Source organism: Ambystoma mexicanum, chromosome 14, assembly GCF_040938575.1.
Source record: "Ambystoma mexicanum isolate Mex_15411 chromosome 14, UKY_AmexF1_1, whole genome shotgun sequence".
Classification (NCBI taxonomy): Eukaryota; Metazoa; Chordata; class Amphibia; order Caudata; family Ambystomatidae; genus Ambystoma; species Ambystoma mexicanum.
In genome coordinates, this window is record NC_090940.1 from 151,765,156 (window position 1) to 151,781,878 (window position 16,723).

Here is a 16,723-nt window from a genome sequence, read left to right on the forward strand (position 1 = left end):
ACTATGAGGACGAGAGCCTAATCACCTGGAAGTAAAACTACCCTTCTGTGCAGGATACACTAAAGTGGTAAGAACCTTGGCATCTGTGACACCCTTAGGGTTACACTTGCAGATTGTGGGGGAGCAGAGGGGTCAACCTTTTATGCCGCTAACTTTTGAGTGGAGTTAGACATTGTGGGGATTTGGAGGTCACATGTGGCCTCCTAATCATGCTGTATTTGCCATAAGCAGCATATAGCAGGAGGTAAATACCTCCTGACACCTTAATGAAATCCTGCAGAGAGCTAACCCCAGGCTCAGACAGTCCCTTTTCTACTTCTTTCGGAAGACTGAAAGGGGAGCTGAGCTTTATCTGAAGCCTAGAAAGTAGCTTGGGATGAGAATTTTGTATGTTAAGTTTAAATTGGTAATTCTGCCGTTCTGATCTCTAATGGGTTGATGTTAAACATGGGTGTTGTCAAATATAGTCCTGACAGCCTTGTGGTTGGAGCATTTGGCCATGTTTTCACAACACCAAGAAAGTTATGGCGAGTGAAAACATGGCCAAATGCTCCAACCACAAGGATCTCAGGACTACACTGATGATCCCTAATAAGGGTGAAACCAGGTATATTGTTGTCCTGGCAGCCTTGCAAATGTCTGTCTTGAGGCGATTAAACTATGTGTAAAGTGGCCCTGCCTGCTTAGACAAAGGCAATTTCCTGGAGAAAAAGGTCTGCATTTGGGCTAATTTCCATACCCACAATGCCTTGCTGTTGTGGCTCAGAACTGGAGGTGAGCTTCCAGCAATGGCTGCTAGGTGGCATTGTGGAATGTTACTTGGCTCAAGTGGACTTCCCTACTTTCACATTGGAGGTGAAAAGTTTTTTTTCAAACCTTTTGAAACCCACCATAACTTTCTTGGTGTTGTATGTGTGTGGGTGTGATATATAACTGAAAGGAATGCCCATTGTGCATCCTTGTGTAGTACACTTACAGAACGTGGTTTTTTTAACCAAATGTTCTATTTTATTCATACAATCCCATTCTTCAGCTGCAGGATCCACGATCAAGGCTGCCAATGCCTTAGCCATTCTCTCTTGTTATGATAGAGATTTGGTACAAACTGGGCTCCTTACTTGAATTCCTCCTGAATGACAAGAAGGCAGAGGCCCTAGCCAGCTTCCACAAGGGTGAAGTGGTCTCTGACCATGCTATCACCATCGCCCTAGACGGTGCAGACTCTGGATTTTGGCAAATTGTGAATCAAGTAGCTTTACACTGGCAATGCTGTCTCAAGGCGACTAGCTTCCATGCTGTCTCAAGGCGACTAGCTTCCACCCGGATGTGCAGGCTAGGGTGGTGGAAATGCCGTTGATGGGGAGAACCTCTTTTGCAAGGCAGTGGATGAGTTTCTCTTGGCTATCACTGAGATGACAGGATCATTGGGCACGCTTCAGATGAGGAGGCAGTCCTTTTGCTCCACTAAGGGAAAGGTTTCCAGAACCTCAATGTTTCTCAGTCCAGCCTACCATCAGCCTTCTTGATCCACCACACAGGAGGCATATAGAGGGTGTTCACAAAGCACTATGTGACAACATCACCAACCACTTGAGAAAATAAATGGAAGCAATCCAACAGACCATCAACACAAACTGTGCTAATACAAACACAACCATTGAAGCATAGATAATAGACGAAACAGTGATCACAGTAGGACTTACCTGCTTTGAACCAAAAACCAAAGACATTTTCTCCACACTTATGACACCAACCTTGCAGGATCTCCAAGCGACCCTTGCCCCCCAGACATCTACAAAGAAATCCTCAACCCCAAATCCCCAGCGTCACGCTCACGGTACTTAATGAACCTGTCGCTAATCACAAGAATGGTACCAAACTCCTTCAAATGGGCATACATCAGACCACTGATCAAAAAGGAAACAAAATGCAGAAGATCCCAGTAACTGCAGACATATAGCCAACCTGCCGTACCCGATGAAGATACTAGGGAGCCATTTATACAAAATCCTACTGAAATACATTGAAACAAATGGAGTACTCGACCACTCGCAAGTTGGCTTCAGACCAATGAGAGGACCAGAATCGGCACTCCTGTCCATATGGAAAGACCTTGAAATAAATGCATACAAGAGCACTCAATCTGCCCTCATACTCCTGGATATCTCTGCGGCATTGGACACAATTCGCCACACAACACCAATAAAAGGACTGATAGAATGCTGCACAAAAGAATTTGCCCTAAGCTGTCTAAACTCCTTCCTTGCAAATAGAACCAAGAGCACCTACCTACCACCTTTCCCCTCAAACATCAAAAACATCTCTGCAGAGTTCCACAAAGATCTAGCTTCTCCCCTTTACTCTCCAAAGTCTACATGTGACCCTTGATGAAAATCATTAGAACCCACGGACTGACCGCCTACAACTACGCAGATGACAAAAAAAAGTACAACCTCAAATTGAACCCGACCAAAACTGAAATAATGGTCTCACCCCCAGAAGGCAACAAAACTGATCCACAACTGGACTGGCTGTCAGGCATGGGAACCCAACTGGAAACTTCAAATGTGATAAATAACCTAGGAATGCTCATGGACCACGGATTATCCCTGGAACCGCAAGTCAACGCTATCACAAAGAAGTGCTTCTATCTCCTGAGATTCCTCAAAGCCTTGCTCCCATACATCTTTTCCACACAGAACCCTCACAATCATATCTGTGATATTAACAAGAATCGACTACGCAAACAGTCTCTACCTAGTAATGCCTGAAAGGCTCCCCAAAAAAATCAACGCGTTCAGAACACTGCAGCTAGGATACTCCTGAGATTAAACAGAAGAAACCACATCACTCTAGCTCAAAGACGCCTACATTGGCAACCAGTAAAAAACGCATTAAATTCAAGGCCCTCTGCATTGCCCATTAATCCTTACACAGACCAGGAGCAGCATTTCTCCAGGCCAAGATCATCTGCTACCAACCAAGAAGAGACCTAAGATCAAGCAACAAACTCCACATAGTGACAAAACAATACAAAAAAAAGGAAATTTGGAGGAACTGCATTCTCCCGATTAATCGCTAACCTATGGAACACAATGCCTAAGGAAATTAGAACCACAGGAGGCCACCTCACCTTCAAGAAATGGCTAAAAACATGGTTATTCAATTGCCAATGACCATCAAAAAGGGATAATAGTGGCGAAACCAAAGAGGACCGAAAGAAATGCACAAAGAGAAAATAACACTGATAAGGGACAACAACACAGATAAGCGACAATAGCAAAGAAATCGAGGAGGACCAAAACACCCCACTGCCCAGTCGCCTTACAGCCATGCACCACAACTAGAGAGATCGGCGAAGAGTAGCCATGCCTCAAATTAGACAGGTCGGTAAAAGACAACTGTGAGAAACCGGAGGGTATCTCACCCGCTGGTCTTCTGGGACTTGTGGTCCATGTAGCCAGGATATCTCCATCACTTTTGGATCCAGTTCTTGGGGGTGGATCAGTGCGATAGGATCACATGAGTGAGGGGTCTTCAGGGAGTGGGCGTGAGATAGCCAATGGCAAGATGGGTATTCATCATTATTTTGTTTATCAAACCCAGCCTATGTTTTAGGATGCTTCGAGATCCCAACTCCGCACTCCCTTTTTTTTAGTTGCACAAACACTGGGCTGAGAAAGAAGATGACTGAGAATAACACTGACTTGCTTACATCATACTGGCCATGTCCTTCTAATGGAGTCAGGCAAAGTCAGGCACTTAATCCTAAGTGCATACACCTGATACCAATCGGCTTTCCTCACACTAATAAAAGGCAAAAACCAAAGACACTCTGAGCAAGGTGGAGCACGAGAACGAGCAGAGCTTCTGGGGCGAAGGCACACCTACTGGAACAGAGTAACAGACCAAGGGACGAGAGCAGCTGGCCAAAAACCCCGAGACCTCCCTATTGGGGGTTGTTGTCTCCCACAGGCCACGAAAGACGCATGGAAAAGGCCAACTTCCACAAGTGAAGATTGCGTTGTGTTTCAAGGATGCCAGCGACCCTCTCGGGTGAACGGCAGAGTTGGGGAGGCGAGGTCAAGCCTGTGGTATTAACCTTGACTCGAAAATTGGAAAACATCAAACAAGAAAGAATTGCACACAACCGGTGAGTTGGCAGGCGGACCTTAGAGACCAGTGTCTGTTAAAGTGAATGAAGTAGCAACATCATATCACAAGCGAAGGCTGCATGCTTGTGGATGAGACGCAAAGAGAGGCAGACCTGTGAATTAACTTTAATGTAAAGAACAGCTGGGAAATCAGTGATGCTAAGTAATGGAGTGGTCCGGTGAAAGTAAGTAACCCACTCAAAAGTCTCAGTGAAAGGTGCTTTGTTTAAAGCGAAAAAGCGAATGGACAGAAAAAGTAAAAAGGAAGAACATTAATTCCTAGAAAAGGGAAGAGTGAAAGTAGCACAGTGAACTTTGAGTCAAAGTGGTCCTGCAGTGGTCTCACAAATAAACCATGTACATTCGCAAGTCTTCGACATCCAAAAGGGGTCAGAGCCCAACAAAGGGAGACCCAAAGTGAAATAAGTTTGAGCCCTCTCTTCATGTTCCCATAATTTCCTCATTTCCTCCTCTTCCCTGACCCCGGGAAGTGCGTGCCTCTAGGTTCCAACATCAGAGACCGGGAGGCTAGAGACCATATGCACGTTGGCATTCTCTGCTCTGGCGGGGGGACCTACCTATCGTGCACTGGTCATTTGCCTAGTGCGCCTGAGCCAGTGGCTCTGGAGTCCACCCCAGCTTCCTTGCGGACACTTCCGGGGTCACTGCAGTGCTCTCGGCACCCATCCAGGGAGCTTTGCAGCGATAGGGAGCCGCCATCTTTTCCACACAACGCTGGTCATGTTGTAGACATGCGTGCGCTACAGAGCTTGTTGCTAGGCAACCAGGAACAACAGCCTCGTTTCCACACCAGGACATAAATAGGAAGTGAGACTGAGTCCTGGTGCGTCTCAACTCTCTTGTTGTTCTCACTCCCTTTGTTCTCCTCATCTCTCTGTACACCTGCTCTTGGTGGTTATTGCCTTGCCATGTGCTTGCTCTCTCTATCTCTCTCTCTGGTTCCCTTCTTGTGCCTGTCTTTGCTCTCCATGGCTCTGCCTGGCTCTCCCTGGCTCTTATCCTGTGACCTGCTTCAGTTTCCATTCAGGTGCCCTTGTCCAGTGCCTCGCACTGTTCCTGCACCATGTTAACCCAGGGGCACCAACTTGTGGTGTGGGAAGATCACTCCTGTTGTCTGCCTCTAGTGTTTATTCTCAGTTGGCAGAGTATTTTGCTTTAGCTTGGCATGTGTAGTGATCGCGTGCTTACGCTCTCCGGACCCTTTGCAAAATCAGTTATTGGCTTCAGATAGCCAAAAATGACATATACACTGTATGTTATAGTTACAATGAAAAAGGCACGTTGTAGGCCCTTTATTCATACATAACCTACAGAAATGAATAATGAACACATAATCAGTTATACATAGACAAAGAGAAAAGTTGTCACTGTTAGTATTGTTGCAGAAGACACCTTCATCTCAACCACTGCGACACTGCTTAGTCGCACAGCAGGTTGGCAGAGAGATTGATCGTCCTAACTGGATCTAGAGCAGAGCGTCCTCCCTCTCAGCAAGACTGCATCACCCGGGATCCAAATTGTAACTGCTTTCCCAAGAGTAAAATCTCTTCTCTTTATGGGGCTACTTTCGATCCCCGCCCCTCATGGGTTACCATGCTGACCTCGGCCGAAGTGTAGATAATAAGCCTGAGGTGCAAAAAGAGTTGAATATTCCAGGTAGAAGTGGAAAAAACACCTTCTCTCCTTGCTGTCATTCCCATTGCCCCTTATCACTGCACCTGCAGGACGCTCTGACTCCCTTTCTAGCTTGTCCTTCAGTGGACAATACTACAACTATTCGCCCAGACTTGGTCATCTGACATAAATATGTGACCTTGTCTTTGCTGCAGAAATACATGCTTGTCCCTACACAACCAAGTGCCATCCTACCTCTGTGACACCTTTATACGGCATACTTCAGTAAGACCCACTAGAACAGCCCAAACTCACTGCATAAATATACCCCGTTTCAACCAACAAAGGGCGGGTGGAGTTAGTTTCCCTGTTCTTGCTGCAAAAAAATGGAATGCACTCCCCCTCACCACAAGAACAGAGCCTTCATTTACGATCTTTAGGAATAAGGTCAAATCGGCTCTCTGGAACCAAAACCTCATTTAAACTATCCTATTGCAACTACTTTGTCATTGGATATATGCACCTGTATATATGTACCTGTTTATTATATAATTATTCCTTCTCCTGCTGTATGATACTGTAAATTGTTGATATCCGCTTGATGCACAATGTGAAGTTATAACATGTAAGATATGCGCTCAGCTGCCCCAAGGTTCCGACGTGCAATACAAATAAATAAATAAAATAAATGCTTGCTTGCTGGGCCCGTGTAAACGTAGGCTTTCATTGCTATTTCATTGCGGTAAATGGAAGTGAATGTCCAAGAAGGTTGCGCATCGACGCCATGTTTTCTGGCTCATTTCGCAGATGCACTACACGGGGTGAAGGGTGGGTTTCCAGGCATCATCTTTTTCCCCAGATGGCTTTGATTCATCGTGGTGACCCCAGTACAACGGATTCTTTGCACAGGTACGCGCCAAACATTCTGATCTGCTTGACAGATTGAGACGCCTGCCTTCCAATTCTGCAGGCATGGAGACGCTACAGGAATTAAGAGAAGAGGGGATAGCTCTCTGTCAGGAAGTGACTGCTCTTAAGCAGGAAAATCAGGTACTAAAAGATGACGCTTCATGGACTGCAGCAGCACCATTTGTGGAAAGTACCATAGTCTCTACTACATCTGTGAAATGCAATGGTGATCCACGAACGCTCCCAGAATTTTGCAACCATTGCCAGGTCCAGTTTTTGTTTCGACCTGTACACTTTGCTGATGACCTAGAGCGAAGGTCGGATACGTTCTGAGTAATCTCACTGCAAACGCCTTGGCATGAGCCACCCTGTATGTTTCTGCAAGAAGTCCCATTCTGGATTCTTTTCCGGATTTTGAAAAGGCATTTCTAGAAACTCGTCAATCACCAAATACCACAGCCATAACCCAAAAGTGTTTACTGGATATAAAACGAGGTACACAAAATGTTTATTCTTTATGTGAGCCGTTTCAGTCAATTGGCTAATAAGTCTCGATGGCCGAAAGAATCCCAGAAGACCCTTTTTCGCTGAGGTTTGCGTGAAGAATATAAGCACGAACTAGTCCATGCCCCAGAACCTGTGACTATGCAGTCATTGATCGATCTGGTGATCAAGATTGACCAACATTTAACCGAACGCAGACAAGGGGAGAACAAGATGGTTTCACCGACTTCAACTGCCCAGAATCCTCCCACAGTTGGAGAGGTCGGTTCGGAACCAATGCAGCTGGGAGCACTTTGTGGCCCTCGGAGGTCAAAAAGAGATGACGTAGGACCAATAACCTGTGCCTCTATTGCAGAGATGGGAAGGGTATGTGAGAAACCTGAAGGGATCCAGTTCCTGGAGGTGGACCAGTGAGGGAGGATCACCTGGATGGGGAGTCCTCGGGGAGAGCGCAAGAAGAGAAAGGCAGACCGCATGTCCAGGGAGCTAACTCAGCACGGCAGTTCAGGAGGAGGAGAAAAATGGCACATACCGAGGGGGTGACAAGGAGAGACGCAACCTTGCCCTTTCCGATCTAGGACTGTGGAACCTACGCAGAAGGAATCATAAGACCGCGAATAATAGCCAGCGTGTGTTGCAGCAGATGTCTATTATACACAAGACCCTCCTCCGCTGATAACCAAGCCAGGGAGAGACACTTGTCTCTGTGGTACCAACCTTGACACTGAAGAGAAAGAAAGCCAAGTGTTTCATCACCGCCGGTGAGTCGAGGGGAGAGTCGATAAAAATCTGAACTGTGTAGAAACAAAAAGTAGCACACGGCTAATTGAACTTTGAAAGCATTAAGAGCAATTGATTTAAAAGGTGGAAAACAAGCAACAGAGGAGTCTGACACGACGTGGGTGTTCACTAAAGAAACTCTGGGCAATTACCCAATTATTGAAACTACTGTGACCAGAAGGCCTTGCGAAAGGCAAGAAGAGGGGTCAAAGTGGTCATACAGGGGTCTTGTAAACTCCTCTGTATAGTCAAGTCTTTGACCGACAGATGATTGTGAATCTAAGGGAAATAAATCCTGCATCGTAAGTGTTGAATGGAAAAGACAAGATTGGCAAGAGTGAACCTGAACGAAGGATGGCCACAGGGAACTGTTTAAAAAGACATTAAGATTCGTGAAAGTCACAAAGAAGATTGTGTTGAAAGCCATAGTGAACCCGGCGGAGGGAGGCTAACAATTAAGACGGGTCCGAGCCCAGAAGAGGGTGACTCAGGGGTGGAAAAGACATCACCCAATGTTTATGTGAAAAGGAACCCTTTGTTACTTATTTGAATACATTAGGCCCACGGTGGCAGGAGACCTTTTGATAGAAAACAGACTTAACCCTCGAAATGCCCTGATTGCTGAAAGCGGAACCGTTAGCTAGTGCTGGGAAAGCTCGAGCGTGTGCTGTACTCCAAAGTCTACCCTTCTCCAGTGCTGAAAGTGTTTGGAAGGGAGACCCCAAGTACTGCATAATGACTTATCAATTGTGAACACTTCCTTCTTTCTTAAGAACATTATCCCACACTTCTTTTTTGTATTTAGCATAAGGATTGGCAATAGGTTTTTCTTAGTATAGGCCATTTTATTTGACACAACGCAACTAGGACTGCCTTAATATTATTTGATGCTTGAAGCTTGCTCCCATCTTAGATTTAAGTTTAGATTAGGTGTTTTTCCAACCTACTGTTGCAGTTTAGTAAACACCCATGAAATTTGCTTTCCGCCAGTTTTTTTGATTTAAATGATCCCTGTTGTGCTTCCTGTGAGAAACCTGAGGGTGTTCATTGGTAAACCCCGGGGATCCTTTGTTCAGGTGGCTGGGGAAGGACCATCGCGCTTGGACCCTTATGCTGGGGGCAGACAAACGAGGGAGGAGCACCTGGACAAAGAGCCTTTGGGGACTGCAGAAGGAACGCCCTCCGGTGAGATGCGGTATCCCCTTTTATGCGATACGCCCCTACCCGACAATCCCTCTGTCTTTATCGGATATTGCCACCTTGCCACCATAGTCCCATCCTACCCCAGTGCTTTCCTTTTTTTTTTTTTTTTTTTTTTTTTTTTTATTGTTTAATCTCATTGGATTTTTACAATACAGCTTTTCTCATCATTTCATCCGATTATTTATCTGGTCAGTGTGTCACTTTCTATGTGCAGTTTGTGTTTTTGATGGTTCATTTGCTGGATATTGCGGTCACAGTTGTCTTTGTTCTTGGTAACACCCATTGTTGTTGAGTAGTTGTTGGTCGATGTATTCTAACATTTTTGCTACTGCAACTTGCCATGTGATTTTATCACCCCCAATGAGCCTGCACCACCAAGTATTTTCCTCATGTAATATGTTAAAGCCGGGCATGTATGACAGATACTGTTGTCTAATGAGATTCGTTGCTGGGCATGACATGAGCAGATGTCTTATTGTTTCTTTAACAGGGTAGCTGGCATTGTTGCAGAATCGACATTCATTAGTTACTGTTTGTCCTCTAATATACAGTATCTCATTTGTTTTCATTATATTGAGTCGTGCTCGTAAGATTAAATTTTGCGCCTTTTTGTTTGGAAATTGGTTTATGAAGCCTTGTAGCACGTTTCGTTTCAATGTATTATGTGGTAAGTGAGCCGTAAGTTTCGATCTTGTTGTAACGTCGATCGTCATTGCCCAGTCTGCATCTTTAATTTTTTGTAGGACTTTGCATGGATTTTCAATCAGTTCTTGTTCATCCGATGCTATGTCACATAGTACACCTAGGTTTTCCTCTTGCCATGCTGTTAGCATCTGGCAGTTTCTGGCATCCATTTCACGTTTAATCATGTTAAAGATTTTATTGCTGGTGTCCATTCTGCTTTTCCTAAAAAGCATTATGGTGTTGCACACCACTGTGCATTTTAAAGATTGCAGGCTGAGTTCTCAGCGTATGGCCACCCCTGATGTCGATTGGGGTAATTTCAATACCTTTCGCCAAAATCGGGCCTCCAGCTTTGCCCATATTTGCTTTGGCATCATGGGCATCGCTTCCATCCCATATGTCAGGGTAGGTACAACCTTCATTTTATAGAAATTTAAAACTGGGACAAGTGAATATTTCCCAAATTTTCCATCGATAGCATTTGCTTGGGCTGCTAGTTTGTCTGTCTTTCCGAACAGTTCCGCTTGCATTGTATTTTCTTGGCGTGAGCTGTCTAGGAATACTCCAAGATATTTAAATGAGGTGACAGACTCGATTTCAGTATGTCCCAGCCGCCATCTGAAATTGCTGTTTTTTTTCTCACGATTTTGGAAGATCATTACTTTTGTTTTGCTTATGTTTATTTCCAGGTGGTTGCTTGTTGCGTATTGCTGTAGGGCATTTAACTTCCTTTGCAGACCTATTTGTGTTTGATCAAAAAAAGTTAGATCATTCGCATATAGGAGATGGCCGATTTCTGTGGCTCTGATTTTTGGCGGGAATACCCTTGTTGTTTTCCCAATGTCTTGAATATCCCCAATGTAGGTAATGAACAGCGCTGAAGCCAACGGGCATCCCTGCTTTACTCCTCTGGTGCTTTTGACTTCGTTTGACAGATCCCCTTCTCGGCTGAGACGTACTCGCATTTTGGTTTCATGATGCAGAGCCTGTATCGGGGCTAATATGTCTACAGGGCAATTCCATTCTTTTAGTTTTCTCCATAGGATCGGTCTTTCAATACGATCGAAAGCTTGAGTAAAGTCAATGAAGACTACGAATAGACACTGTTTATGTTGCAATGCTTTGCTTTTTAAAATGTTACACGCCAGAATATTGCACGAGGTTCCTGCATTTTTTTTAAAGCCAGTTTGATATTCATCATTGCATTTTGCTGATGCAGCCCATATTTGAAATCTTTTCATTAGTAACGTTGCGTATACTTTGCCTATCACGTCCAATAACGCAATCGGACAAAAATTTGCTGGATCAGTAAGGTTCCCTTTTTTGTAAATCGGAACTATTATGGCTTTTGTCCATGATTCAGGTATAGACTTTAGTTCTGTGCAGCGTCGAAAAATGGCACTTATGAAGCTTGTCCATTCATTTGAATATTTTTTTAATTCGGCGTTGGTAATGCCGTCTGGACCAGGTGCTCTGGAGTTCTTTAAGTTCTTGATTATGTCCAAAATGTCTTCTTTATTTTCTACATTGACCCAGTTTATTGTTTTCGATTGTGTCTCAATGCTAGTTTCTGTTACTTCTGCTTTGAAAACTGTTTCAAAGTGTTTTTCCCACGCGTGTTGACTAATGTTATTCAAGATTTGTCTCTCAAGGGTTTGCTCTGTATCTCTTAATAGAGTCCAGAAATGTCTGCTGTTGTTTGTGATCAGAGCCTTGATAATTTGTTCCGCATCAGCTTGATACAATTTATTTCTATGGGCTCTTACCCATGCTTTGTATCTTGATTTAATATTCCTGATATTTGCGGGTATTTCATTGATGGATTTTTTGCGTGCTTTACGTAGCGCTTTTCTGTACTCACGTCTTTTTGCAGTAAGTTCTTTATTATATGCATGTTTTGTGTCAGTTTTCATCGTGTATCCTCTTCCTTTTGTAGGACATATATGCGGAATTAATTGTGGTTGATAATCAATGTCAGGCACTGTTGATGTCAGTGCATCTGCTTCGTATTTTTCTGTCGCTTTGATGATTTCATTCGCACTTATTTTTATTCGTGTTCCTTGTGCATTAGGTTTGACTTGCAACTTTTGGCCGCTTTTGTTGTTCTCTGCCAGCCATGATGTTACCAACATGTTGTGATCACTCATGGACGTGCGTCGCACATTGAACTCTTTGATGTCATGCAGTAGTGATTGTGATACAAAGATGTAGTCAATTGTGGTTGCCAAAGGCGCACGCTCCCATGTTGGTATTCTGTTTGTTACTGGGAAAGCCTCGTCTACATTGTGAAGTCCATGCATGCCGGTGAATTTGAGCCATTCTTTGCCGCGTTGTTCTGCGGCTTGCCGTGCTATGGTTTTACTTGCCTTTTGTGTTGTTTTGCAGCTGGCATTCAGGTCTCCGCACACGAGTATTGTTGATACTTGATACTCACGCATTGCTACCTCTATTGCCTCATCGCACATTGCATTGAGTTTTTTTGCACTTGTTGTTGCTGGATTCCAGTAAGTGTTGATTATAATAATTTTTTTGTTTTTCACTTTTTGTTTGCTTACCTCACCCCAGGTGAATATTACTGCTAGGATTGACTGGTTGGAGGTTATTATTGTTTCCATTGATGCTCCACATCCGTTTCGGCATGCTATCATCAGTCCTGAGGTTGGACGTCCTTTGATTCCCCTTGCTGCAGGTGCCAGAATAATCTGGTAGCCTTTCATCGTTGGGGTTTGTTGCAGCCATGTCTCTTGGAGACATATGATGTCAAATTCTCCTAGATTGGGGTCTCCTAGTGTGGTTAAGTGGGAATGTCCTCTCGTATTCCATGAGCATAACTTTACAGTTTCGCCCCGCTCGTTGTTCTGGTCGCTTGTTGCCGTCTTGTCTTGCCAGAATGGCTATTTGTTGTATCGGCGAGACAATGCTTTCGGTAGCCAACCCCATAGTCCTGTTTTGAAGTTCTGTGGCGCTTCTTTTTTCTGTGCGGACGGACTTTTGTCTACTCTTTGTGTCACCGATCTTATTGTCACCTTCTCGTCAGATTGACTTCTTTGTGCCTTTGTCGTATGGTATTGCTCACCTGTTCTTCTTTGCGTTGGGGCATGTTTGTTCATTTCACTTTCCTTGTTCTGTGTTCTGTTGTCCCTTACGCATCGTCTTTGTGCCACTTTATAGGCCTGTGTTCTTTTGTGTTCTTTTTGCAAGTTCTCCCCTCTTTGTTGGTCGGCACACATGTTGTTACCTGCTTCAATTTTCTTGTTTTCTCTTTTGATTTCCGATTTGTTCGTATTTGCTTCTATATTTGCTTGATGTTTATTTATCGTGATTTCTTCTATGTGATATCCATGATTATAGAAGTCATTGTGATGTTTCTCGATCATTCGGCATATCGTGCTGGAATTAAGATATAACAATGCTACTGCCCCCTTTCTAGTATGCCAAGGTTCCACAATTTGTATGTCTTCTGATATTATGTGTCGTAGGTCACGCATTTGATGTAATATGTCCAAAATTGTCCTTCTATTTAGAATGACCTCTTCTTTGTTGCAACTTCTTTGTGTTATTTTGATCATCCATCTACACTCTCTTTTATTGTTTATTTTGACATTTTTGATGTCCTCATCTGTTCTTCTCCCCTGCCTTGTATTACGATTGATCGCACCTTGGGCTGCCGTGGATCTTTTCTCTGATTGATTTCGCCTTTTTTCATGATTATTGTTTGCTTTCGTTGTTGTTCCCCTATTATAAGTAGCTCTTTGTTGTTCTCTTTTTGATTCTTGTCGCTGGTGCTGTGGTTTGTACTGTGTATGTATATATTCCAATTTCCCTTCTTGGCTCACACTTTTTTTACGCATTTGCTCAGGATGTTTATTTACTTCTTCATCACTACTTTTGTATTGATTGTACAATTCTGATTTTGTTTTTTCATTGCTTACAGAGTTTTGTTTTTTCATGTCCCGTTTTTTTTTCTCAATATTATGTACATGGTAGATCAAACGATTTCGTTTCTCTTCAAGGGTTTCAAAGTCTCGCTCCTTGTCTACCTTGTTGAGAACTTTTTTTGAATTTGGAGACGACTCAAATACTGAACGATGGCTTGTCTTTGTCAGTTGCCCTGTGTATCCCGGCGTTATGGGGGGATTTTCAACGTCATCTGTATACACGCTAACATTCATTAGAGTGTCCTCAAGCTCTGGAGTTCCTCCTTGGTTTATTGTCACCACCGACTCTTCTGCTACTTGGTTGCCGCATTTCTCATTTCGTTTGTCTGGCATCTGGTTTTGTCGATTTCTCTGCAATTTCATGTCTTTTGGCGATGTCATTGGGGTCTTCAAATGTTTCACTCTCGCCGCTGTATCTGCATGCTCCTCATCGTTCCTGTCTATCGTTGGATCTCTGTTGTTGTCTACACGAGTTCTTGTGTTTCCCTTATTAACTTCATTATTCGTGGTGATTTTGTCGAACATTTTGTATGTTGTTGCTACACCATCCTCTTGTTGTTCATTAGGTGAGGTGGTTTTGTTCAAAATTAGGACAACTTTTGGTGTGTGCTTTATGTTACTTTTGGGCTGCTTATCGCTAACGCTCCTTTTTTCCGTTTTGTCTTTCATTTGGGTCTTGGGTTCTACACTTTTAGTTAACTTCTGTTCCGTCGTTAGATCGATGACATTTGGGTTTGAGTTTCGACTTCTTTCAGCTTGTTTTCTTTATCTTTGGCTTCATGCAGCGCCCCATTCCTGTCCCTGTGATTTAGTCCATCAGATTTGATTTTTTGATCAGTATGTTCTTGACTGCTTTTATTTGCTGTTATGTATCCTTCCAGAACGAGGACTTTCGTTAGAACCATGGCTAGAGTGACCTGTTGATCCTTTACTGTATCGTTTAATGTCTCATACAGTTTGCAAAAGGGATTTAGTGCAATTGTTATAGATGACATGATACTTAGTAGATCCGTTTTTTTTGTCGTGGTCTCATGCGATGTGTTCGGTGATTGCAACGCAGTGTTCCTACTGTGCACATGCAGGAAATCACTAAATCTTCTTCTTGGCGTTTGTGGCCAACCGCTGGGGTTCTGTATTCGCGATGGTGATACATTGTTTGCATACTCTGTACACTGTGTTCTGATTTTCGTCTGCTTATCTTGATGTTCTTGCTCCTCAATGTCCTGGTGTGTACTATTTCCTAATGTTGATCTGGAGTGTGGACTCGTTATAGCTTTCTGTTGTACCGGGCTGTTCGTTATTTCTATCTCACTTCCCCCTGTTGTTATGGCTGAGATAATACAGATTTTTCTTGTGGTATACTCCTCGCACGTGCTTCCTTGTAATCAGGTTCTATCGTCTTCTCTACCTCTGGTTCCTTGTCTAATTTTTGTGATCCTCCCTGTCCCTCCTTCAATGTTGGTACATGCTCTGGGATTGTCACTTCTCTGTTTATTTTGTGAGCATCTATTACTTCAGTGAGCGCGGCCGGTTGTGCTGTTACTGTTATTATGGGACTTGTGACTATTTCTTTGTTCTCTATCACTTTTTCCTCATATACCTTGTCGCTGATTACTGCTATTTCATCCCCAATTTCATCCCCTATATCTAGCATTTGTTCGTCTGTCACTACTTCCTGATCTTGCCCACTTCTTGTTGTGTGTTTCATTTTGCGCTGTTTTGCTAGTGGCATGGTGTCGTTTACTGCTGCGAGTATTTCTGCATCAGATAGATCACTGCATCTCGTGGATTTGGCTAGCAGCTGATTCTCAAAGAAGTCGGTCAGCAATTTCATTGAACTTTTTTTTCTTGTTGTTGTAATGCCTGTGCTTTTACATAGTCCATCTTTGCTGCTTTGCAGGCTTTTACAATTAACAGTATTTTTTGTTCGCAATTGCCCCTTTTTGTTTTTCTGATGTTTTATATTATTTCGCGTGATTGTCTTCCATGTTGTATTCTCCTTTGATTCTCTTTGTCTCTTCTTGTAATTTTCTTCTGTTGATAGGAGGGGCTCCCTGGGCTCATCTCCCATAACGATGGTGTCAGTTTGTGTTGCTCCCGCTGGGTTTCGCACCTCTTCTTCTGTATAAACGGCATGCACCTGAGCAATGATGCTCACGTTTGCGGCTGTAGGTGTAGCGTGCCTCAGCTGTTGGTTGACCTGATTTATCTTCTGGGCGCCTGGTTCCTGTTCGCCTCCTCGGGACTCCTCCTCTCGATTTCCCGACTCTCTTACTTGAACCGGGGCCATCATCTCCGTTTGCCTTGTTTTGCAAACATTCTCGGCATCTGCAGCACTCGCCATTGCGCTACCTTCATGAGCCTCAGCGCTGTCTCGCCCCGCCTCCCCTCCGGGGGGCTGGAGCGACAACAGCATACCTGTGCCCGGCGGTGCAGCGCTTTGCGTGTGTTCTTCTCTGTTGGATGTTTTTTTCACGGGTTCCGGCACTTTCGGCGCCTCCTCTTCTATGACGTCAGGTAAGGTTGTTGCATTCGATATTCTGCATGCATTATCATTTTCTTTGATACGGTTGGGACTGTTGTGACTGTTATCTGTTTGTACATTAAACATGAATGGGTAGCACCAAACCTTTCGAATTTCTTATAGATTCAAGCGCGATTGCCCCGCCCCCTTTCTTCGAGCTGCCAAGACGGCGACTATCTGCTTCCATGTGTTTACAGTTCTGGGGGACTGGGGTGAACCTAGAAGTAGAGTCAAAGCTGGGTTATGTGGATGATGGTGGTTACGACCACGAGTGCACAATGCTGTGGTCACTTGCTGCTTACTGTTTTTATTTTTTTTTTTATTTTTTTTTTTTTTGGTTGCAGTTAATGTTGCACAGATTTAATGACTTGCCTGCGAGTTCTGCCGTAGTT

General features: G+C 43.9%; 2 protein-coding genes across 3 annotated transcripts in view; one reads left to right on the plus strand and one right to left on the minus strand.

The window, feature by feature from the left end:
• The window catches only part of MIDEAS (mitotic deacetylase associated SANT domain protein), a 1,134,261-nt gene that overhangs the window by 273,702 nt on the left and 843,836 nt on the right, over positions 1-16,723 (plus strand). The window lies entirely within an intron of this gene.
• Positions 12,764-14,476, minus strand: LOC138527180 (glutamic acid-rich protein-like). Its single transcript, XM_069638287.1, has one exon. It carries the CDS (start codon positions 14,474-14,476, stop codon positions 12,764-12,766), a length of 1,713 nt encoding a protein of 570 aa, XP_069494388.1.